The sequence below is a fragment of the Monodelphis domestica genome, chromosome 8 (genome assembly GCF_027887165.1).
Source record: "Monodelphis domestica isolate mMonDom1 chromosome 8, mMonDom1.pri, whole genome shotgun sequence".
Lineage (NCBI taxonomy): Eukaryota > Metazoa > Chordata > Mammalia > Didelphimorphia > Didelphidae > Monodelphis > Monodelphis domestica.
The window spans coordinates 45,461,706-45,487,080 of record NC_077234.1 but is presented as its reverse complement, the minus strand read 5'-3'; the positions used below and the strand labels follow the sequence as shown (position 1 = coordinate 45,487,080).

Genomic DNA, 25,375 nt, shown 5'->3' with positions numbered 1-25,375 from the left:
GGAGACATCCTTTCAGCTTGGTCAGTGTTGTAGTCTTTGTGTATTGTTGTCTTTGCATCATTTCATGGAGTGTTTTCCATGCTTCTCTGTATTTATCACACCCATCATTTTTACAGCACTGTTCTATTCCATTACATTCATTGATCATAAGCCATTCCCACTAGGTAGACATCTACTCCATTGCCAGTTCTCTTGCTAGAGTAACTGCATCTTTTGAGTTCTTTAAGGCTTGCAAAATGCAGCACGTTTGATCCTCACAACAACCCTAGGAAGTAGGGGTTGTTGTTATCCTTATTTTGTAAATAAGGAAACTGAGGCTGAGAGAAGTTAAATGACTCCCCCAGGGTCACACAACTTGTTAATATCTGATATAGAATTTGAATTCAGGTCTTCCTGACTCCAAATCCAGTGGTCCTACCCACTGTGCCACTAAGAGTTGGAAGCTCTTTTTGAGCAAGGATTATTTTATTTGTTTTATTTTTATCCAAGATTCTTAACACAAGGTCTGGTATGGAATAGATGCTTAACAAATACTTGCAAATTGATGATGCTTTCAAGTCTTCCAATTCTGATTGTCCTCTTCTGAAACTTTAGTTGATGAAGATCCTTTCTAAAGTTTGACAGCCCAAACTAAAGTATCCTATATAGGATCCGACTAGAGCAGTACACAGTGGAACTCTCTTGTTCTGAACACTAGCCTCTTCCTGCAGCCAGGTAGAGAATTAGATGATCTTTTTAAAGCTTTTTTTTCCCCTATTGTCACATTGTTGAACTCTTGGGTTTATAGCATACCTAAAACTCCAGGGTTATTTTCATAGGAACTATTGTCCAGCTGTTTTTATGCTTGTAAAGTTGATATTCTAGACCTAAGAACCTGCATACCCTTTTTCTCTGGGCTGGTTCACTCATCCCCACTCTTTATTTACATGGGCAGATCTAGATTCTTTTTCCACATGAGTGGCTGGTTATGACCAAAGCTACTATAGCTACTACTCACCTTCTCTGCTTTTAGGATACTAGAGGGGTATCCCTGGGACTGGGGCTGTATGCATGCATGTGTGTATAAGGGAGGGTTTCTTTTTTTTGGATGGATATGTTTGTAGTTGCTGCTCTTAAATCCCCATAAGTCTCATATTTACCAAATTAGTCACTATTAACTTTTAAACATAAAACATTTACTTAATAAGGCAAAGTAATAATGTTAGTTACTTCTAGAAGGCAAAAATAGAAATAATCAAATGATCATGCTCTATCCCATTATCTATATCACATTCTTTCACCAGTCCATGAAGTAGCTATGGGGAAGAGTGGGCACATACTAAGAGAAATCTTAACAGGTGATTACAGGAGTGGGGAAACCCAGCTTTGGGCTATAGGCCTTGAAGTCCTTGGTTCCTTTTGGGAAAAATCTGTATCCAAAAAGCTGCTTCAGTGCTCCTAGCTGTTCTCCTTTAGGTCTTTGCCTCTGTTTCTCTCTCTTGAATCATAGAGAGCTTACCAGGCCCTTCTGAAAAGAGTATCATCTTGGGCTTTCAGTAGCAGTACTGTACCTTCCCAGCAGCTGGACACAGCTTTCTTCATGAATCTCAAGCAGCTGGAGAGTCCACTGTCTCCTCCATGTCTGCTGTTCCAGCTTCTTGTAATTTGTCTTGAGCTCAGCTTATTCTCTTTCTTCTGCCTCTCTCTTCCTGTAGCTTCTTCTGGCTTCTTTTATCTCTTCCAATGCCTCAGATTCAAGCTTCCTGGTGGTCAGTGACTCATATTTACCTTAGGAGGTAAAACTCAAGAAATCCACCTTTCTGTCAGGTATGAACCCAATAGCCATATTATATTATTGCCACCTCCTCCCCCACCAGTTTTCAGTTATTTGATTTAGTTTTGTCAATTATAACCTTTACAACTCTTAAAAACCATCATATGCATATGACTTGAGCTATTTTTGCCTCAGTTTTTGCCCTGCCTTCAAACAGGCCCTTTTACCATGTTCATCAGAGGGGCAGTGCTGTATCTGGTCCCAAGACCAGTCTTGGACAGATGCCTTTCACAAGTTGATTTTATCTGTCTTACTTACACAAATGTTCTTTTTCTTTCCCTTTCAGTAACCAAACCGTTCACATATTAACACATGCATGAGTGACAATATTATTGACAAAAAGCTGTTAAGGATACCTTTTAACTCTTATGTCTTTATTTTTGTAAATACCTAGTTTTTTTTTTTTGCATCTGTTAGTTTTTTATAAGATTCAGTGATTTAGTGCCTACTTCTTTGCCCAGGCATTGTCATAAATGCTAAACATAAAAGATGGGCAAAGACAGTCCCTGCTCTCCAGGAGCTCACAGTTGACTGTAAAGATGTTGTCTATGGCAGAGAATAGTTAAAAGTTTTCTCATGGTGTTCTTTTTTCATATAATTAGGGACCTTTTGACACATATTTAATTTTCTCATGAATATTTTATAAATATGCATGTGGGTTGTGGATTTATTTATTTTTGGGGGTTACTTTTTGAGGGGAATATCTGATTTATTTTAATTTCTATTTTTGGAGTAATTCTCTCCTCCCAGAAATATCTAGTAAAATGAACCCTGGATGCTTTCATATTCTATCACCTCCACCCTGGGTTTCTTCAGTGGGCTCAAGCTTAGTCTGGGCAGCTCCTCATCCTATGCTCATTTCATTAAATTCTTGTTCCTTTTGCCAAAGCTCATTGAGGACTAAGGTGTGAGTCCCAATCTGAGGATTTGCACTATTAGTGATGATGAAAATAATGTTTTAGAACCCAGTCTATTTTGCTTTCCTTGTGTCATCTATAAATGGGACCAGTATAATGTAGTCCTCCTGGATTTGAAACCAAACTTTTTTTAACTGTTTACTTTTGCTTTCGGAACTTTTATAAGAAGATATTCCTTGGGATTTTCTACTACCTTTTGTAGAGCTCAGTGTAAGATTTTCTGTTCTAGAAAAAGACCGTTATGGTTTAAAAAACCCATACCAAGGTGAAACTCTTTAGCTCTGTATTGTTTTCCTCAAGTTGCTTGACCATTCCACCCTCATTGGGCTGCTTCTACTCTTATCTTGGGAACTTATCTTCAGCAGTGAGGCCTTCTGGCCAACCTTCTCTGCAGACTAGTAGAACCCTCGATATTGTTTGCCTTTTTAGATTTTCCAAGGCTGATGTCTTCAAGGCCAGACAATCCCCTTCAGTGTGCTCAGCTCCCCTCTCCTCAGTCATGAATGCTTGATGGAATACAAGGGATGTTAGCACACTTGCTTGGGGTATAAGAGATGTTAGCACACTTGCTTTGATTATTTCTACTTCAGCAACTAGTTTCTTACTTGGTGTTCAGAGTTTGATTCAGAAGAGCAGTGCCTTGTGCTGCTTTCTTAACCTTTAAAGAATGACATTCATTATCTAGGCCCATCTCTAATATATCAGCAGCTCTGTTTTTAACAGACACATCTAGAAAGATGTCTACATGGTCCTCCATTGCTACAGAATCAGGCCTCTGCATCATTTTTGTGAACTTTTTGGCTAATTCCTTCTGTCTAGGTTTGGTACATAATATATTCCATTGGAAAAAAAATCACTTGTCTTTTTTTTTTCAGTTTATCCTTATATATGCAACACTGTCTTTCCCTTTTACCCTGCCCTGTCTTATGTAATACAACTCCATTATCCATTTTATTTTATTCTTTTAAATAAATTGTAATTTCAGGACCATATTTCATTAGTCCAGTTCTACCAAGTCTTAGTGATATTTAGTGATGTTCTTTTTGTCACATTTAAACCTCTTTCCATTAGGAATTCTAATTCACTTTTGTTTATTTTTCCATACTTTATGTATTTGTGTATAGACATGTGAGGCTGAGAGCTTAATCTTCCTGGATACCATCTCCTGTGAATTCCTGGTCATATCTTCTGCCATCCTTTTGATGTTGTACCTACTGTGCCATATGTACTTACTATCTCCCCCATTAGAACATAAGCTTGCCTCCTCAAAGCCTAACACAGGGCTTGGCAAATAGTAGGTACTTAATAAGTACTTGCTGATTGATACCAGACTTGTTGAATTGGTGTGGCCCTTTTCCTCTAAAAAGTTTTCTTGATGACTTTTGTTTTTACATCTGTCATTTCTAGGCATTATAATACTCCCTCTCCTCCTAGGGGCCTTCCATTGTAACAAAGATAAGCAAAACGTATGAACACAGTGATTCTGTCTTAGAAGGTATATGCAGCACTTCATGCCAGGGTGCTCTTCCTCCCACTCCCCCCAAGAAGAAAGAGATAAATTTTGTTATTTATTTTACCAGACTGGGATTAGTTATTGCAATTATTCCTTTCTCATTTTGATGTTTTTCCCATTTATATGATTGTAGTACTCGTGTTATTCTCCTGGAACTGTTCACTGTGCATTAATTCATGTGAGGCACTAATAGCTGAAAGAGTCAGTACAGACCTCATGTGGGAGGGACCCTTTGAGCTGACCTTTAGGAAGAATCTTGGCTTCTTGGAGACAGAGTGAGGAAGGATTGTATTCTGGGAATGAAGATCGTGGGTATGGTGGATAAGGGCCAGAAAGGTCCATTGGGCCAGGTGGTGAAGGGCTTTAAATGAAGGAGAAGGGTGATTTTGATTCTGGAAGGAATAGGGAACCTCTGAGTCTTTCTTGAACAAGCAGAGTAGCGCAATTAGGTTTGTGCTTTAGGAAGATTATTTTGGCAGCTTTGAGAAGGATGGATTGGAAGGAAGCTTGGGGGAAGGAATCCAATTGGGAGGCTATTGCAGTAGTCCAGGCAAGGATGTTTTGGAAGAAGTAATGAAAATACTTGAAAAATGCACATATATGAGGTCAAAGGCAAGGGGAAGAGGAGGCAAGGGTCACACTGAGTTTATGAACTTAGGTGATGCAAAGATTGTGATTGCCTTCAGCAGAAATAAGAAAGTTCAGAAGAGGAGGCATATAAGAGGTGAATATGTGTTCTCCTTTGGACATAATGAATTTGAGATGCCTAGGGGACATCCAATTTTCAATGTCAAACATGCAGCTAATGATGTGGGACTGGAATTTAGAAGAGCTCATAGGGCTGTGTTTATAAATCTGGGATTCACCTGCACAGAGATAAGTAAACCCATCAGAAGAGGAGAGTATAGGGGGCATCTGGGTAGCTCAGTGGATTGAGAGTCAGGCCTAGAGATGGGAGGTCCTGGGTTCAAATCTGGCCTTAGATACTTCCTAGCTATTTGACCCTGGGTAAGTCACTTAACTGCAATTGCCTAGCCCTTACCACTCTTATGCCTTGGAGTCAATACACAGTATTGACTCCCAAGACTGGAAGGTAAGGGTTTAAAAATAAAAAGAAGAGGAGAATATAGGGAGAGAAATGAGCCCAGGACAGATCCATGGGGAACAACCACGGTTAGGTGACAGAAGGATGATGGGCCACCAAAGGCAACTGAAAAGGAATGGTCAGATAAAGAATAGTCAGATAGGTAGGTATTGCAAAAACGAAGAGAGGAAAAGGATTTAGTAAGAGAGGATGATCAACAGTTTCAAAGGCTGAAGAGAGATCAAGAAGAATGAAGATTAAGAAAAAGATTAAGAAAAGGTAAGGGTTGCCTGCTAGAGCAGACAAGATCGGATGATTTTACTTTGTCAAGAAAGTCACCTCTTCAGAAACTAACTAGAATAAAGGAGATATGAATGATCACATAAACAGATTCTGATATAGAAAGGAGTAAAAAAAGAAAGATCTGGAGAATAGCCTTTATTTTCTTGTTAAAATTTGAGGTAAAGCCTTCTGTTGAAGAGGTTGGCATGCTAGGCATAATAAGGGTACTGAGTTAAGTAAAAAAAAAGCATAATTTTCAGTAAAGCAAAATTACAGTTATTAAATCATCTTTTCCCATTGATTTCCATTATTTATATTGACAATATATTATTATAGGGGAAAAAAATATTTCAAAGGGTGAATAAAGCTGGGATGCTTACTTTTTGGTTCTTTTCCTGTATTCTCTGTTTCTCCTCTATGTCCCTTTGTTCACTGGGACAGTTTCTGATAAATTGAAACTGAGTCAAGATTTTTGAATTTCTATTCATATACAATAATTTTTTGACATTTAGAAATAGTAGTATGACCCTTTAATCATTCAACATGGTTGACAACATAAATGATATATCTTACTAAGGGGGAATGACAATGCCTCAAGTTCTATTTCTAACTTTTTTCCTGATGTAAAAAAGCAAAAAGGGTTTTTGTCAGGCTTTTTTCCCTTGTGTGTTTTTTTGATATTGAATATTATGTTCGTTGTAGTTGGTGAAATAAATTCCATGACTTGCTAATTTAACTTGACAGGAAATTGGAAATTTGGTTGGGATAAACAAAACATTAGGAAGTATTTTTATTGTTGGTCTTAAGACTTCTAGAAATGTGGTACTTTTTATTATTGGCATTTTTAAGGCTTCACCTTGTAAAGAATACTTTCCAGGTATAGACATTTTTTTGTGGGTGTAGTTTGTTTTATCAGGAAATATAAAAATTGGAGACACTATTTTCTTTGACAGTTGTTACAAATGTACACTAAGCCCTCAACTCAGCAAAATTTGGCAAGAAAAGGGAGGGTTTTGAAGATTAAATGGGACAAGAGACTAAATTGGTGAAGGGGTGCAACAGAACTGTGGTTTTCAACAGTGAAATTCCTATTCTCTTTTCCTATGTTAATAATGAATAATTGAAATTTAAACTTGTTTATTTCCATGACTAGTAATACCATCATGGTATACCTTTTCTTTTTTTTTTTTTAATGTATACTTCATCTTATTTCCTTTTGTCATTTACCTCATCTTTATCTGTCTCCATAGTCATAGAATCTAATAAGTCATTTAGTCAATCCCACTGAACTTTCAACAGGAATCTTCTCAACACCACCCCTGCCAGATGGTCATCTAGCCTCTAACCTGTTAGAGACTTTCTTTATGTTGAGGCAAAATGATTTTTATATGATGTGATTTTCAGGCTTTTAATCATCCTTACTGCCCTCATGGACACCACCATCTTTCCTCAAATGTGGTACCTAGAACTAAACATAGCTCAAGATATGAGCAAAATACAACATGACTATTCACCTCTCTTAATCTGGAAACTCTACCTTTCTTTGTGTAATCTTATATCATGTACCATTAGACTTTTCTTGTTTTTCCCAACATTGTATTGGCTTTTTGTGAGTTTGTATTCAAATAGAGCCTCTTGCTTTTTCTTCCCATGATGTGTTGTCATATCTTGCCCATCCTGTACATTTGCACTTAAATTTTTTTTTTAACTTAAGTTTGGACTTTACGTTTTCTCTTGGTTAAATTTCATCTTATTAATTTGTAACGCTTATTTCAACCTCATTTTTTTTAACATGGCTTTTTTACTTAGTCCCTGCCTCTGTGGAACATACATTCTAGTAAGGAAATGATATATATAAGTAATATAAAATATACAGAACAAATGCTTAAGGGAAGGGCAGACTGTCCTGTAGGAGGCCAAGGAAACTTGGAGGCCATTTAGTCCAAGGCTTGGATCCTAATTTTCTCTGCAACATCCCAAGTAATAATGGTATTTCATCTTTTACTTGAAAACACTTTATGAAAAGGGAATATACTGTATCTTCCCATTTAGGTTCTCCCTTTGAAATATGCTTGGGTAGTTTTTCCTTTGGTTTTCCTCCTCAGCTCCTCCTCATTTTTTCCTGGTCCTTTGAGTCTCTTTTGGCTGAGCCAAAAAGATCATCTCTCAATTTTTTTAGCCTTTCAAAAGCTTGAAGATAACTGCAATGTTCTCTTCATTCTTTTTTGACTCAGGTTAAACATTCTCAATTTTTCCACTTTCATGGAATGGTCTTGAGTACTTTCATTCTGATTATCTTCTGGACCCTCTGTCACCTTATTAATGGCCTTCATAAAACATGACTGAATGTGCTTTAGTCAAATGTGGTCTGACCAATGCAAAATAAAGCAGGCCAGTCCCTTCCTATCTTAATCTAGTTTAGGATTGCATTTTTGGGGCTGTTTTTTTATATTGTTTACTTGAATTAAATTTGTAGTCATTTAAAATCAACAGATCAAATGTTTTTCTGTGTCACCACTATGAAGCCATTCCTCCCCATATTTGTACTTTTAATAGTAATTATTTTAGAAACTCTTACCTTCTGTCATAAAATCAATATGGGCTAGGCAATTGAGGTTAAGTGGCTTACCCAAGGTCATATAGCTAAGAAGTGTCTGAGGCCAGATTTGAACTTAGGTTCTCCCAACTCAGGCTTGACTATCCACTGAGCCACCTACTTGCCCCACTAGTGATTAAAAAAAAAACCCAAACATTTATCTATATTAAACTTTGTATTATTTGATCTAGTGCAATATTTCATTCTGTCAGGATCTTTATGGATCTTCATCTCCTCATCCATTTTGTTAGTTGTTTTTTTTTCCCTCAATTTTATTTCATTTAAGAACTTTTAAGCATTCTCATACATGGTCTGTCCTCAGCTTGTTTTGTTAGAAATATTAAATATTATAGGGTTAATAGATTCCCTGGAGTACTTGACTTTGAATCCTTAATGATTATTCTTTGGAACCATTCAGCTAGTTCCAAAATAATCTGACTTAGCTTCTAGTCTAAATCTTTTCATTTTTTTCCAAAAGGATAGCATTGGAGAAACTCTTATCATGTACAACATTGCCCTTATCTAAAAGGAAAGAGTTTAATCTAGTATCCCTTGTTTTTAATAAAGCTCTTTGCAATCATTGCCGTTTCTGGTTATTCACTAAATTGATTAAAATGTTCTAGAATTTTGCCAGGAATTAGTCAAATTCACTGGCCGATGTTATGCAGATTTTACTTTCCTATTTTGTGCAAAATTTGCCTTTCTTCAGGTTTTTTATATAGCTTGTGTTTTCTTCAAGTCTGTAAGCATCACTAACATTAACACTAACAGCAATGACATTTAGTAGTTTCTGTCCTAGGACTTTTGGCTTGAACTTTGAGACAATTAGGTGCACTCCTACTAGGTTTATCTTTAATTTCATTTTTCAGGTAATCACTTCTATGCTTTTCATTCCAAAGAATAGTGTGTTTTGCAGAGAAAACAGAAGTGAAAGATAGTGAAGAGTTCTACCTTCTACCATCTGTTTTCAGCCCCATTCACTCTCAACAGCAGTCCTCCCCTTTCTCTGATCTTCCCTTTTTCTTCAGTATTGCTTTCGGAACAAAAAGTTGCTTTTCTTAACATATCTCAACTCAGCTTGTTCTGATTTTTGTTGCTTATAGCATTATTCATTTTTGAGAGTAATATCTATTTTAGTAAATTTTAACTTGCTCACATTAGGCTGTAGTAGAAGTGTAACCTTTGATGCTTCACTATGTAGAATGTCAGCTACGGTCTCCTGGCCTTTTATTTTTACATTTTATTGATGCTCAGTTCTTTTATCACTATCCTTTCCCATGATTCTACCCTTTCCACCCCCAAACCTCCATACCACAACATAGAACCCTCTCTTAATAACAAAGAAAAATCACTAGGAAAAGTAAACAGTACATTTCCCATATGAGACAATTTTTCTAGTATAATTCAATACTTCAAAAACAGCTAAACCAATTTACAGCTCAACCAACTATGCATTAATGCACCTGTCCTGACACTATTTTGGACATACTTCCCTTGAGATACCAATAGGGACATCCTGGTAGTGATTTCCCATAGGTAGTTTAAGGTGCAGTTCTGGAGCCCCAAATTATATTTATTGTTGGGAACCTAGATTTTGAAGTTGTTTGGATCTAGAGTCTCTAGTTGAACCCTGATGATATCTAGAGTCCCTTGAAACTCTATAGACTATTATGAATGAATAAGAATGAGATGGTCTTGGGAAGGAAAAATAATCTATTGAGATAGTAATTCTGTCAGAAGTGAAATGAGAATAGTTTAGCACAACTTATTCCTGATAAGCCATTGCTAGCTACTAGTGGTTATACTTTTTATTTCTTAAAAGGTCATTAAATAATCAAAGAAAATCTGCCTGTTCTTGTTGTTACTATGTTACTCTATGTTACTGTGATTGGTTTCATGTCCTAGTGAGACATGTGTTGAAATTCTTCCTCTGAAATTCTTGTGTGTGACCCTGGGCAAGTCACTTAGACTTGTCAGTAGTGCCCTGGGCTTCTCTGAGGCTGTAAATTACAGAGTTCCCAAAATGAAGAAAATCACAGGTTCAGCTCCCAACCCCCAACATTCTTTGGGTATGTTTCCCGTTGTCTCTTAATTTCTAAAATCACTGACGCTGGCTTTGTAGTCATATTGACCAATTCTTTGTTTCCTCAATCTGGAAATCTGAACTTGTTAAAGGGTGGCATTATTTTTTATTCTATTACATTTCAATTCCTTTTCATTGTTTTGTTTTTTCAAAATAAAGATTGTTTTTGTTGATGAAGATAATAGAAATGAAACAGAAATTAGATTAGATTTCTAGTTAAAATGGTCCTCAGAGGAGATTCTGCCCAACCTAATTTTATCCATGTGGGACACTTAGACCAGAGATGGGTTAAGATGATGTGGGCAAAACTGCCAGGGTGGTGAAGCAGCAGGCTGGAAAAATTGAGTTCAGGTCTCTGACTCTTGAATCTAGTGCTTATTATTATTCTCTTTTCTCATTGTCATCTCTGGGCCTATATTTCTATTAGTCTTCTAGACATTTTTATTGTCCTCAATATGTTTTTTCAAAGCTTTTATTTGTTCTGAAGTTTAACCTTCCTGTGACACTATTCTTGGAAGTGTCTTGCCTTGAGACCAGTATGGGAATCAGAATCAGAGTATCTTAAAATACTGAGTAATTAGGCAATCCAGTTTTTAAGTGTGAGGATATTATTTTTGGCATATCCGTCGTATAGATAACTTCATCTCAATTAGGAAGTATTTCCCTTTAGGAAAATCTTGAATATATGGTTAGGTATCTAGATACTTAAAAACAAATATAGACTCTTATAAGTCTCAGAAATATTATAATACTAAAGAGACGATATGTTAAGTGTGTAATATATTTTAATGTTGCAGATCTAGAAATGGCCATTGCCTACTGGAATTTAGTACTTAATGGGAGATTTAAATTCCTAGACCTGTGGAACAAATTTTTGTTGGTAAGTTTACATTTTTTCAATAATGAGATAGAGGAGCTTGTGTATGTGAGTGAGAGAGAGAGAGAGAGAGAGAGAGAGAGAGAGAGAGAGAGAGAGTGTGTGTGTGTGTGTGTGTGTGTGTGTGTGTGTGAGAGAGAGAGAGAGAGAGAGAGAGAGAGAGAGAGAATGAACACATTGTTTTAAGACTTAATTTATTTAAATAATGCTGAACCCACTTTAGAATATTGTGATTGTGTTTGGTGGATAAAATGGTTGAGAAGTTTGTCCATTGTAGTTGTCTAACGTTTTGTCTGTTTAACATTTTTCATATTGATTTCCTTGACCTCAGTGACTTAATTTCCTTTTCCAATAGGAACATCATAAACGATCAATACCTAAAGATACCTGGAATCTTCTTTTAGACTTCAGTACAATGATAGCAGATGACATGTCTAATTATGATGAAGAAGGTAACAGATGCTCTTCTCTTTCCTTTCTGTCTCTCTCTTCATCCTAGTTGAGATTTATCTTTGCAGTTGGATGGCTTGTTGAGTTTTTGTTCCTACTCTTGCATCAGTGTAGAGGAGCCTCCCTCTGTTCTCTTTGTCCTTTTCTCCTCTTGGCTCCCTCCTTATTAGTTCAGGTCAGGAATTCTCTTGTCTCTCTGATGTTCTCTTGTTATTACCAACCTGTATTTCTGTGGTTTGTAAATTTGTTTGGTGATTAGATTGTAAGCTCCTTGAGTTTAGGAAGTCTGAAAGCCAAAATGAATTGTATTCCATATCGTTCCATTGGAACCCAATAAACATTTGTTAACTAACTGCCTCTGTGCTATCCTTCTTCTGTGAAAGTGACCTTCCATGAGATCGGCTTTGAGTCACAGCTTTCAGATTGATAGCAACTTTATACACACTTTGTGAGAAACCAGAAAAGGCCAGGTTTGGGCAATTGTTTGTTTAGCCTGGTCTCTGAGGGATAGATGTTCTCTCATCAGGATTCCAACTACTCCATAGAGAATTCAGCAGTGGGCTCTGGGGCTCTGCCCAGTTTAAGCTAGTAAGGCAGATGGTCTTTTTTCTTCTTGTCATGAAAAGTCTTTTGTATATGTGTATTCATTTCTGAACATGTTCTACTTTTTAGTTGTCTTTAATTTGACTATATGCTTCTATATGTCTGTGGTTTTGTTTGAAAATTTTAGGAAGGTGAATTTGATAATCTACTTTTCCTCATGCTTTATTTTTTAAATTAAAAAAAAAATTTTTTTTAAACCATTACCTTCTGTCTTGGAGTCAGTACTGTGTATTGGCTCCAAGGCGTAAGGGTGGTAAGGGCTAGGCAATGGGGGTCAAGTGACTTGCCCAGGGTCACACAGCTGGGAAGTGTCTGAGGCCAGATTTAAACCTATGATCTCCCGTCTCTAGGCCTGGCTCTTAACTCATGCTTTATTTTTATAGAATGCTTAGGTAGGAAGAAACCCATTCCACTCTTCCATCATTCTACCATATCTCTTTATCATTGCTTCCTTCATTGTTATGTCTTTTCCTTTGGTTATCATATGCCAGGCACTGTACTAGACACTAGGGGTACAAAAATTAAAAATAAAATTGTTTCTGCCCTCATGAAGTATATATTCTACTAAGGCAAACAATACAAACATTGAAATGAATAACAAAGTAACTGCATACTCATTTTAGAGGAAGCACTCTTACCACTACTATAAATAACAAAAATTATTATATTTTATTTTAGCAATTACATATAACAACAAATTTCCACATACATTTTCTCAAGTTTAATGATGCAAATTGCCTTCCTTCTTCCCTTCCTTTTCCCCTTCTTGGAGCTGGCAAGCAATTTGATCTGGGTTATACATGTATTGTCATGTAAAGCATATTTGCATATTGTTAATTTCTGTAAGAGAATCATATTAAACCAAAAACCCCAATAAACTATAGTGAAAAATCGTATGCTTTGATCTGCCTTCTGACTCCAGCAGTTCTTGCTCTGGAGGTGAAGAGCATTCTTAGTCATAAGTTCCTCAGAATTGTTCTGCATCATTGTATTGCTGACCGGAGCCAAGTTGATCATCCCATGATATTGCTGTTACTGCAGATGATGTTCTCCTGGTTCTGCTTATTTCACTCTGCATAATTTCACATAAATCTTTCCAGTTCTTATTCTATCACCAACATGTACCACAGTTTGTTCAGCCATTCCCCAATTGGGGAATCTCTTCAGTTTCCAATTCTTTGCCAATATAAAAAAGCTGCTATAAATATTTTTGCACAAGTAGGTCCTTTTCCTCTTTTTATGATCTATTACAGGATTAAAGAGAATGCAGAGTATTATGGCCCTCCAGAATGGTTAGGTCATTTCACAAATCCACCAACAATGCATTAGTGTCCCAATTTTGTTAAACCCCTCCAACAATTGCCACTTTCCTTTACTGTCATATTGACCAGTCTGATAGATGTGCAAGGTGTAGGTACCTCAGTTTTGTTTCATTTTGCATTTCTCTAGTCAAGAGGGATCTAGAACATTTTTTCATATGATTATTGATCTCTTTGATTTCTTCATCTGAAAACTGCTAAATAACAAAAATTAAAGCTGATATTTGTGTAGCTTTATATGCTTTAATTGCATTATTTCATTTGAACTTCCTAGCATAACCTTGGAGTAGATCCTATAGTCAGTCAGCTAGCATTTATTAAATACTTCCTGTGTGCCAGTAGCCCCATTTTACAGAGGTCAATTGGTAACCCAGCTAGCGAGTATTGAGCTCTGAATTCACTGGTAGACTTAATTGACAGAGTTAATTTTTTTAGTCCAGAAAAATGCCAGAGTTTGGGTATAAAGCATTGAGAATAAGGAGAATACTGGGTGGGTGGGAAAAGCCACAAGGAGGATTTTCTTGGTGGAAACTCTTGGCAGCCGTGCTTCTTTCATGGTGCTGTCTTAGGAGATTAGAAAGAGGGTCTCTATTTATCGGCTGCTTTCCCTCACCCTCTGTCTCTTCTTCCTTCAGGAGCATGGCCTGTTCTTATTGATGACTTTGTGGAATTTGCACGCCCTCAGATTGCTGGGACAAGAAGTACAACAGTGTAGCACTGAAGGAACCCTCTAGAGTGTACATAGTCTGTACAATAAACACAACGGAAAATTGCACAGTCAATTTCTGCTGGCTGGACTGAACTGAAGACCAATCCTCACACTAAGGGCTGAGGGTTGAGACACAACATTAAGGATACATCTTGGACCATAGCATATTTCCTTCTTCTAATGGTGGTTTGGGCTTGTCTCCTAGTCTGGGCCGCTCTTGCCAGTTATAATTCCAACGTGGTGGATTTCATCTTATCTCTGTGGACCATCCTAGTTTATTCTCCCCTAAGTCTTAGGAGCTTCATGGTGATTATTTTGAGGTTTCCATTGTTGCATAAAGCACAATGCTGTCTTCATCAGAAAACTGTTTGGCATAAGAATTAAACAGATCAACATCACAAACACTTTATAAAAACTCCTTAAATATAATGCTTTGGGCTAGTTGCAAAGACTATGCTGATAGCACTTCCTAAGAGAATGATATGTGTAAGTGTACTCAATCTGAGATGGTGTTTTTTTTTCCTGGCAAATCATATGTATCATCCACGTTAGTTGATTATCTGATGAAAACAAATGTAGAAAACAACATAAGAAAATTATTAGAATAACTAGGTGCCTACCTGTAAAAGATTTGTTGTACTTCAACCCCCTAATTTTCAAAACAGTTGAAGAGGTACCACAGAGCTATTCTGCACTTAATACCATGTGTATGCATAGTTGGTCTGCAAGAGAGCTGTGTTGAGAAAAGCAGTCCGTATAATGTAGGCCTTTATTGCTGTCTACATTATGCATTATATGATTGGATTTCATTGCAATTTTGAAATGCTTATCTGCCTGTCTAATAAGTTAAAATATTGAATTTGTGTTTTGGATGTTTTAGATTTCTACACAATACAGTATCCTAAATTTAGGCACGAGTTTGTCTGTCATCAAGCTTTTAGCTCAGCAAAGAGATTTCCCCTTATTTATACAAGAAGGTGGTGAGTCTACTTTGAATCTAATTTTGGGGAGTGGTTGTGATGAGCCGCTAAGTTCAGTCTTCACAACATACAGGTACTGCTGCTTCAGAAAAAGTCCATTTTGATCACTTCTCATTTTGTCAAACTTTGCTTTAATGACAAATCACCACAGTTGCCAAATACTGATTTCAGAAGGAAAACGCTTTCAAGCAAGCACAGATTAGAGACAAATTACCACACTAGCTTCTTTTGTTTCTTTAAATTATTTTGTTTGTTCCACTACTACTTTTATTTGCCACAACTAAATTAGGACTGTTTTCACATCAAAGCAGAGTTTTAGCTTATTTGTTTTCACATTACAAGACCCCTTACTGCTTTCATGCTGAAAATGATCATTTTGCTTTCATTCCCTGACTTATGGCGAAGAGGTTCTTATTGTCTTCTTAAAATAAACACTTCCATAAAGTAAGTTAAGCCTGTCAGACTTTAGATGTTAAACACCCATTGTCTTTACTAGGGATAGGCGTCTGCTGGGTGTACCCGAACTCTCCCTTGGCAAGGTCAAAGTGAGTATTGAAATGAGCGAGTGGAGAGTGCTTCAGAACAGCAGCACATTTTTATGCAGATGCTGAAATCATTTTAGGAAAAAATGAAATATTAAACTGTGTATTTTTAATTGTATGCTTGGAAGTTGACTAAAAAGGCTTTTCCACATAGGCAACAATACTGCTTTTAAAAATTGTTCAGACACATCTTTATTCAAGAATACAGTCCTACCAACCAAATGAAAAAGTTAACATTTCTACTCAAGCTACTGGAATTGGCCATTTCGAAAAAAAAAAAAAAAACCCAAAAACCAAACAAAATTATTTTTGCTGCTTTCAGTATTTCCTTTTTCTTTTTTTCTTCTTTTTTTTTGTAAATATCAATAGGAACTTGAATTATGAGAACTTTTAAAAGGTCTACGCGTGCTGTTTTGTTCATTGTCTTAAAGGTTTTTGAGTTTTGGTACCGTTCCGGATTGACAGATTAATTCAAGTGTGCTGTGTTTGGAAAGAAGATCTCCTTAGCTTTTATTCCAATATCATTTCTGTCTTTCATAAAAGTCTGATATTGGTTAGTGGCCTTGTGCCTTGGTAGCATAAAGATTATTCCATTTTGAATGCAAGGTCTTTTCAACAAAATAGTGTTTGTCATCAGTTTGGTACTCAACATTTATAATTACTGTGTAATTATAAACAAAAAATACATAAAGCTTTGAATAATTATGTAGCATAAAAGTTAAGGCTGTTCACTTTATGATGGCATCTCAGAATTTAACAAAACTATTATTACTAAGGTTGAAAAAAAATTGATTTAACGTGGTATGGTTATGCTATGGAGAAATGCTTGGTTACAGGGAATATTTTGTACTGAAAAGTGCTCACACATGTGGCCATGTATTAACTCTTTGTGTGTGCGTGTGTGAATGTGTGTGCGTTAAAATTTGGATTGCTTTAATTCATAAGTGCTTCAGTCCTCAGTCTGATAATAAACTCCCCATGATGAGTCTTTGTTTTTAAACTGTTCCACAGGTTCAGTTTTCTTTTTTTGCCAAATGTCAAAAGAAAAAAGGTACACACTTTAAATTGTAATGCTGTTAAATACAAAAATGTATAAAATTAGAAGTGCCCACATATAAAAAACAAACTTGAGATCAAGATTATCTTTAGTGAATATCATCATCTGCATATCTCTGTAAGTTCACTTGTGATTTCTTACAATCCCTGTCATATTACCAACAGAGGCAATAAAAGCTTCAGTGGAATTGCCATGACAAAATCTCACACTAATTATTTTGGTTTATTATTTTAAAAAAATTAAAACTAAAAATTTTTGGATAACTTTAAAATATGGAATGACTCCTCCTGGAAAATGCTCTTATGGCAAGTTTGGGGGAGAAAAGTTATAGTCAGTCTTGTTTACTACATTTAAAGTGTTTACAACTATAATCTGGGCTGCTCTCATTTTTATTAAACTATGCTGGAGTTGTGTAATGTGGTGTCCTAATTATCTGCCATTGATTTAAAATGAAATATTTTTTTAGAAAAGGGAAAATGATTGGTTATTCAATAAAATAACATATAATTGCTTTAAAATATTTTATAATGAACTTATTGGGGAATTCTGTTCAAATGAGGTATGCTTTTTAAAAAATTAATAAATGAATCACTTTTTTGGATATACAATTCAATCCAACAATCATTTGTTAAGATCTTAATAGGTGCAAAGTAGTGCATAGGTGCCACAGACATAAAGATAAATAGTCATGCCCTCAAGGAGCCTTTGTTCTGCTTTAGTTGATGATAATTAAGAAAATTACTTAAATTTCATAATTTAACATGCACTTTGTGCTTTTAAGTGTGCTCTTTTTGACAATTTAGCATTTTAAAATTGTAGTACCCCTAAGACAATAGAGTAAATCCCCCAAAAGAATTTAAAGAATTTTTAATAAAAACACCAAGTAACAATTGATTTATGACCGAACCCAGAAAGTATTCGTGAAACAAGCCCGTAGAAGAAACTAATTATAAACCAGTGGTAAATTTTGCCTGGTTATTATAAAATATTTAACAACCCATCAATTTTTGTGATTGTTATATTTTATGCTTTTATACTGAATATATGTATTTTTTTAAGTGAAATGTATCCAAGATGGTAATTATACTGTGTAATATATGGATAATGTAAGAAATATCTTTATTAGTGAAGGATAAAATGCCTGGGTTATGAATTTTCCTTCCAACAGGAAACTGTGAGAGACCAAGGTTCAAATTCTGATTCATCTTTATTTTAATTTTAAATTTGGGTGGGATTTCCTGAATTTCTCCTTGCTTCTTGTATCCATAGAAGGTGGGAATCATTTTTTTCCTTTATAATGGGGATGCTATAACATGCTCAAAACAGAAAAAAACAAGACTTGGGGTACAAATTATAACCTATATAGGTAAGAGGTAAATATTTTAGTGACCCATATTAATTTATTCTTTACTTAGAATAGCATAAGCCATTTTGGTCAAATGTATCAACGTCGTATAGATATATATTTACCTATATGTGTGTATATATATATGTATGTACACACATATGTATAATTTTAGTGAAGTGCAAATTGTGTTTTTTATTTGTATCTGATTATGGAACCAAGATATGGATATCTTAAAAAAATTTCTCTGGCATAAAACAGCTTTTTATACTACATCTTTTTACTTGGGCTGGTGGTTGAGTGGTCACTCATTTTTCAAGTTTTCTTCAGGCTATCTTAACAATTCTGTGTTTTCCTGTTTTCTCAAAAGTTTTTTAAAAGTGTAATGTAGTATTCAGCTAGATTTTGATTTTTGTAGTAGTTATGTTAAAAAAACTAGATAATAAGCCAGATCTTTGCTACTCGAGCCCTCTTCTCATTGTGGTAGGGAAATAAATCCCTTTGGATGCCCCCTCTGTGGCTTTGTTTCCTCATCTATAAAAGTGAGGAGGTTTTAATAGAGGGTCCTGAAGGGTCCAATGAACCTATAAACATTCTTTCTAAAAGCATCATTTGGCAAACCCTTTTTTTTTTGCATCACTACCTTGCAATATGTCTCTTGTTTTCAGTGTGGTTTGGGGCTTTTTGTTTTTCATTTTAGGTTTTCCTTAAAGGGAAGCACACTTTAACTTCCCTTTCCTTAAAATTGTGCCTTAGCCAGAGTGTTAACTGCTTTATGTCTTCTGTTGCCCTGGAGATTATGATGTGTCTCTTGGTTTAACGGGACTTTTTGCTGAGTTGTCCATCTCTGGTCTCTGACAAGGCTCCCAGTAAGATGGTGTAACAGATCTAACACAAAAAGCAGCATTACAGTGAAGGGAAGGTACTACTACAGTAATGGAAGGATCTTGAATGAGGCAAAACATCACTTTAAAGAACTAGAAAGTTGAAAGTAATTAAAAGTAAGTTGGCTAAGGACTATGAAAGGAGAGAAAACTTGCCCACAAAAGGGGGTAAGTAGCTCATTTCTTTTTAAATCACAAATGATATAAACAAAATGGAACCTGTAACAATGTAATTGGGTAGTTGAGTGGTTTTTTTTTCAGGCAATGAAATGATCTTGGAAAATTTAGATCCTCCTGAGTAAGGTCTTTACTATAGGGAAGGAATATTAAAGCAGAAAAGATTTGGAAAAGACACTTTAATAAATAGTAAAATGAAGGCAGAAAATGCACCAGATAGTTGCCCTTCCCGAGTCTACATGACACATGTTAGACTCAGAAAGAGAGGACTAGTGTCTTAATTATCTTTGTATTTCCCCTTAGGATCCAGAGGTCCTAAAAGCCAGGCTGAGGGACAGAAGTGATAGCTGGATGAGGTCATGGAAGGTAGGTGCTTTCATTGTCCATGTCTGTTGACTGTGATGGGTTACTTTCCCAAAGACCCTTGGACTGAGAGTGATGTGTTGGAGGCAGGCCCATGGTCAGTCAGTGTAAAGGGGTGACTGGTCCACCCCACCCCCCATCCCTCCCCACCCATGCCAGGTACTCTGCTAACCACCTGGGATGCACCTACAGAAACCAAGATGGTCCCTGCCCTCAAGGAGCTTGCATTTTACCAGAGGGATAAACATGTAAGAGATAAGCAAATTGAGGGCATGTATAAAGTAAATGCAATGATGCAGAGGGAAGTATTAACAATGGGGAACCAGGAAAGAGCCTCTTAAAGGAAGTAGAGAATCCAAGAGGTGGTAAGAGATGGGAGAAGAGTATTCCTGCCATGGGGATCAGTTTGTCCAGTGGTCCAGAAGCAGAATTACACATGGAGTCAGCCAGTCTTGCTCAAGTGTAGAATAAGAAGAGTATGTGTGTGTGTGGAGTTGGGGGGGGAGTAGAATAATGCAACTAGCCTTGAAAGATAGGCTGTAAAGATTCTGAAAGGCTTGAAATGCCAAACAGAAATTTGCTGGAAAAGCCCAAAAGGATGAGGAAAAAAAAACAAACATGGGAACCACTAGTTCCTAGATCTCCATGACCTTGAAGGGAGCAATTTTAATTGAATTGGGGGTGGGGTGGGGAATCAGATTGTGGCATGGATTGAGAAGTGAGAGTAGAGGTGAGGAAATGGAGGCAAAGAATGTAAACTTTTCTAGGAATGTGGCTGTGAAAGGGAGGAGAAATAAAAGATGGTAGCTTGAGGGTCAAGTGAAGGCCTTTAAAGGATGGGAGAGATCTGTATAGAAAATAAGGACCAGGTGGTTGAGCCAGAGATTCCAGATCAGTTAGGAGAGAATCATCATGTGGACAGACTGGAAGGAGGGGGAGGATGGGACATCAAGGCACTAAATAGAGGGATTGTGATTGTCAGTATTCAGAGACATGGAAGACCTCTTCCCCTGAAACTCAAATGAGCTTTCAGTCTCCACTACACAAGGTCATCTTGTCTGCCATTTTTAGAAGAGGCATTGATTCCCCCTCCATCACATGCTCCCCTTTACCCTCTTAGAATACAGCCTTTCTCTCTTGTGTTACTACTAGGGCTCACATAGGTGAGTTGCTTATGTTATTGCTGAGACCCCGTGCTTGGCCTCTCTCATGGCTCCTGCCTATAAGATACATTGGAAATATGGCAAGCAAGGGAATGATCTCAGCAGTCATGACCAGCCACACTGTGCCCGAGTCCTCATAGTTGTTCTGACTTTCTGGACTTAAAGCACTAGGGTCTCACCCTTAGTGTCTAGAATTTCCTGAACCCAGAGCATTTATCTCCCTTCGGTTGTTCTGCCATGCCAGCTGTCTCTTATTGACAAGTTCCTCAGGGACCCTTCATTTCGGGGAAGGCCTGGTGTCTCTGAGGGGATTTTCCCCTTGGAACAGCTAGGTGTTGCTTCTGTGTGGAGAGTATGCCTTTAGTCAGGATAAGCTGTGTTCCCATCAAGCCTCAGTCTTCCTACCTATGTAACACTTTCCGTCAGTTTCCTCAACTGTAAAATGGGAATAATAACCTGCCTCCTAGGGCTGTGAAGATTGAATGAGATGTTTGTAAAATATGAGACAATGCCAGGAACTGGGGAGGCACTTAAATGTTTCCTCAATTTTTTTCCTCTCTCCTTTATCCTCTCCCTCAAAGTGGAAGCACCTCGAGAACAGAGACTGCCTTTTTCTTATATTTGTGTCTCCAGGGCTTGGCAGGTCTGCTTATTATTTGCTTGGTTGGCCTTGGCTGCTGCCTTGGTCTTTTACAGGGTTGGAGAGAGTCCTGGGAGAATAACGAGGCCTGGTGATGCCTGGTATTAAAATCCTTACCATTGGCTTTCCCAGGCCTCTTCAGGACCCGGATACAAGGCGACCAGGGAATAGTGCCCTCTGTGAGCTACTGGGTGAACAGTCCTCCCCGCTCTGACCTCCCTCCCATGCTCAGACATTCATTTTCTGACCCTCTCTCTCATCCTAGTCCTTCCTCGCTCACTACCTTGTGAGATGGCTCCTGATCGCCCCAGGACCCTGAGACTTCCCTCATCACTGAGTATTTTGATGGCTTTTCCTCACTTCTCATCCTGTCAGGCCGCTCTGTAGTTTTGTGTGCACTGATTGGATTTCCTTTTTCCTTGATATTTTCTCAGCCCTTGGTGATACTCCTCTGTCCTGGTCGTATCTGCATTTTCACTCCTGCTCGTCGCCATTCTTGTAGCTTTATTTGTCGCCTTAACATCGCGGACGACCAGGGTCCTACCAGGGCTGCTTAGAATTTTGTCACCTTTTCACTTTGTGTTCTGCATGCTCTTGTGGTTGGTTTGATGGTTCTGCCGAGGCTGGTCTCACATCACTTCATTGAGATCTTTACCTATTTCTTTGTAGTAATATGGATTTCCCCATTCATCCGCCATATTCTATTGAGTCTTAACTCACATGCTGCGCTCTAAAAACGTCACAACCCTGTGATGAAAAGAATGTTGGACCTCATTTACATATGAAGAAACAAGGCTTCCCGGGGCTGGGGATGTGGGGGTCACATGACTTGGAAGTACCCCGGGCTTCTGATACAGGTTTATAGGCCTCTTGCCCGTCCCCTGATTAGTTCACACACATTGTATCTAGTTTTTACACTACTATAGGTAAACAAGGAATGAATTCATTATATATAGGTAGGTCCTACCGTGAGCTCGCGATAGTGTGACTACAAAGTGTGCGCGCCTTTGTCTAGGAGCCTCTAGAAACCCTTAGAATTTCCCCTTGGCCTCATCAGTATTGTGTTTGAGTCCCCCGGCTTCCAGGCTCTCCCTTCTCTAATCAGTCCTTTAAGTTGCCAGAAGAGTGGCTCCCGGTGGCGTCCCGCGTAAAATGCAGATTAGTCAACTTGGCGTCTGAGCCCTGCGCACCATCTCTCACCTTTCTGGCCTTCTTTCAGATTACTTTTATCCCTAAAATGCCCTGCCCGAACGATTGCCCCAAAGGGCTCCCTTTCCAGAGTCAGATAGACGTTCCTTTGTTTGTCATTTAAAGCTTCACAGTCGCGCCTCTACCTTGCTAGCCGTTCTGCCCATTAATCCATCCTTTAAGATGGGCCTTCCGTGCCTTACTGCCCTTTGCTCGGACTCTCCCCGAGGCCGCCAGTGCCCTCCTTCCCTTCCTCCGGCACCAGCACTGTTCTGTCACACTAGAGATTTGATACGTTTGACGGGGTGCTCGGGGTGAGGCTTCAGCCAGGGATTAATGGACACCCATTGGGTGGGAAGACCCCTCTGCCCCCGAGCCCAGTGGCGCCTGCCTCCCTGTGGTCAGTGGCTCCTTGTGTCCCTGCCGCCCTGGAGTGGGGGAGGGGAGTCCAGGGTGTCTTACTCCGCCCTTCTTCAGGGAGCCAGACCAGTCCGGTCTCCTGGATCCTCCCCACTGCTTGGGCACGTCCTCACGGCCATCCCCTTCATCAGCCTTCCCTCGCCTCGGCCATCGTTCTTGCCAGCAGCCCACACCGCCCCGTCGCTCCTGAACGTTCCGTCCCCCCTCTCTTCTTCCCCCTCACTGGCCTTCAGGGCGTGTTTGTGTCCAGGCTTTGGGCGGGCCCTTGGGACAGAGCTGGCCAGAGGAATGGGGCGAAGAAAAGGGAAGAGACGTGCGTGGCAGAGGCCATTATCATCCCCATTTCACAGTGGAGGAAAGCGAGGCAGCCAGTGGTAGAGTGTCTGAACAGGGTCACACTGCCAGCGTTGGGCTGCCTTTGAACTTGGACCTTCCCGACTCCAGGCCCAGCTGGGGTTCTGTCTACCTCTGCGTATCCCAAGATCGGGCAGGAATTCCTCCCAAAATGTAACCAGACATTTAGCCAGCGATCCTGCCATTATCCAGAAGACTTCATGGGACAGGAGGAGGGCAAGAGGCCGAGTGCCCTTCTGTAAGCTCAGCACAGAGGATGGGCCAGGAAACGCTGGCTACCTCCAGCCTCTGACGATCACCGCAGGACCCCGGGAGAAACTGCGCTGTGTTTGCCAGTGATGGCAGCATGTGGACGGCCCAGCGACCCAAAAGCTAGGTAGGGCATGAAGCAAGAACAAAGAACCTATTAGAGAAAGGACTGACGATGTAAAAGTGTTACAAGACCAGAAGCTCAGCTGGGTAGCCAGGCCCAGAGATGGGAGGTCCTGGGTTCAAATTTGGCCTCAGACTTCGTGACTGCGTGACCCTGGGCAAGTCACTTGACCCCCATATTGCCTAGCCCTTACCACTCTGCTGCCTTGGAGCAGAATCAACAGAATTGATTCTAAGACAGAAGGTAAGGGTCTAAGAACCAAAACATAGAGTCCAGGAGAAGGACCTCCCTCTGGGAGACTGATGTACTGAGGGACGTGGGCCCAAGTGTCCCTGGACAGGTGAGGACAGAGGCAGTGGGCAGCCCTTATGGGACCCTGCCCTGCGTGCTTGGCCTCACAGGCCTCCCCGTTCTCTTCCAGAACCTGTGCTTGAGCCAAGAAGCCCAGCCCCTGCCTGGGCCTGGGAGCATCCTCCGCCTCCCTCCCAGGCCCAGGATGCCGTCTCCTGCCCTGGCCTCTCCTCTGAGGAGCCCCTGGGGGTCCGGGATGGCCCTGGCTTGGCCTGTCTGACGACTGTCTGTGATCTGAGCATCCAGGGGCACAGCGCCTCCCCCTCCTCTCGCCGGTCTTCCCCTCCGGCCAGCATCTTATGAACTGAAATGGCAGCTTCTTCCCTGCGTCACCAGATGCTCGGATGGACGGTCCAGAGCTCTTTCCTGGCCGCTTCTCTCCTTCCCGCCTGGGCTCCCACAGCAACAGTGCCCTGGCCCGGCCTTTCGCGGCCACACGCTGGCCCTGGTTTAAAGGCAAAGTTTGTTCTTTGTTGTGTCATTTTGATACGTCCCCATTGGCCGTGCCAGGCTCTCCACCTCCACGGGATCTCGAGGAAACCCTCTGTGATGCTCCAGAGCCTTTTCACTTCCTTTTTCTTTTTGTTGCGGGACACAGAGCTGGCCAAGCCAGCAACGGGAGGAAAGGAAGCTCCAAGCACTGGGCCTTCTCCACCGCCACTCCCCAGCGAGTTCTGGGCGGCACCAGAGCAGAGCTGCTTCTCCGGCATGGCGCCTCCTGGTCTCAGCTCTGCTTTGGGACCCCCCGAGCACGTGGGACGCTTCCCATGCTCCAGAGGACACAAAGGAAAGGAAGCAAAGCCAAGAGGGCTGCCAGCTAGAGAGGCACCCAAGGCCCAGCTCCAGGGAGGAGGGGAGAGGCGAGAGCCTCACACAGAAACAGTTGCCCTCGGCATCTTTTTTAAACCTTCCCTTCCGTCTTAGAATCAACACTGGGCTTGGGTTCTGGGGCAGAAGAGGGGTGAGTGAAGTGACTCGCCCAGGGGACCCAGCTAGGAGCGTCTGAGGTCAGATTGGAACCCAGAACCCCCTTTCTGGGCCCGACTCCTGACTGCCCCCATCAGCATTTTTAAAGAAACACAAATCCCCCAAACAGACTCTTAAAAAAGAAAAAATAAGTTCACAGAGGCCAGGAGCAGCTGGACAGAGAAGGAGCTCTTCATTGGGAGAAGGTCTGGGATCTCACAGGAAGGTGATTGAGAGCTGAGCCCCGAGTCCAGAACCCCCTCCGGGAGCAGCCTGTTTGCCTCAGAGTCCTTATCTGCAGAATGGGGACGAAACAGCAATTTACT

At 39.6% G+C, this 25,375-nt stretch overlaps 1 protein-coding gene across 7 annotated transcripts in view; it reads left to right on the top strand.

Moving 5' to 3' along the window:
• The window catches only part of DCUN1D1 (defective in cullin neddylation 1 domain containing 1), a 48,508-nt gene extending 31,740 nt beyond the window's left edge, over nt 1-16,768 (top strand). For 6 of the 7 annotated variants that reach the window (XM_056807487.1, XM_007501999.2, XM_056807486.1 and 3 more), the window contains 3 exons: nt 11,086-11,168; nt 11,521-11,617; nt 14,173-16,768. In XM_056807487.1, the coding sequence (XP_056663465.1) occupies nt 11,086-11,168; nt 11,521-11,617; nt 14,173-14,252 (260 nt within the window). In that variant the 3' untranslated portion in view covers nt 14,253-16,768. Of the gene's footprint in view, nt 1-1,694; nt 1,807-11,085; nt 11,169-11,520; nt 11,618-14,172 lie in introns of those variants that run through there. The other variant, XM_056807489.1, reaches the window with a different exon arrangement.
• Nucleotides 16,769-25,375: the final 8,607 nt, after the last annotated feature.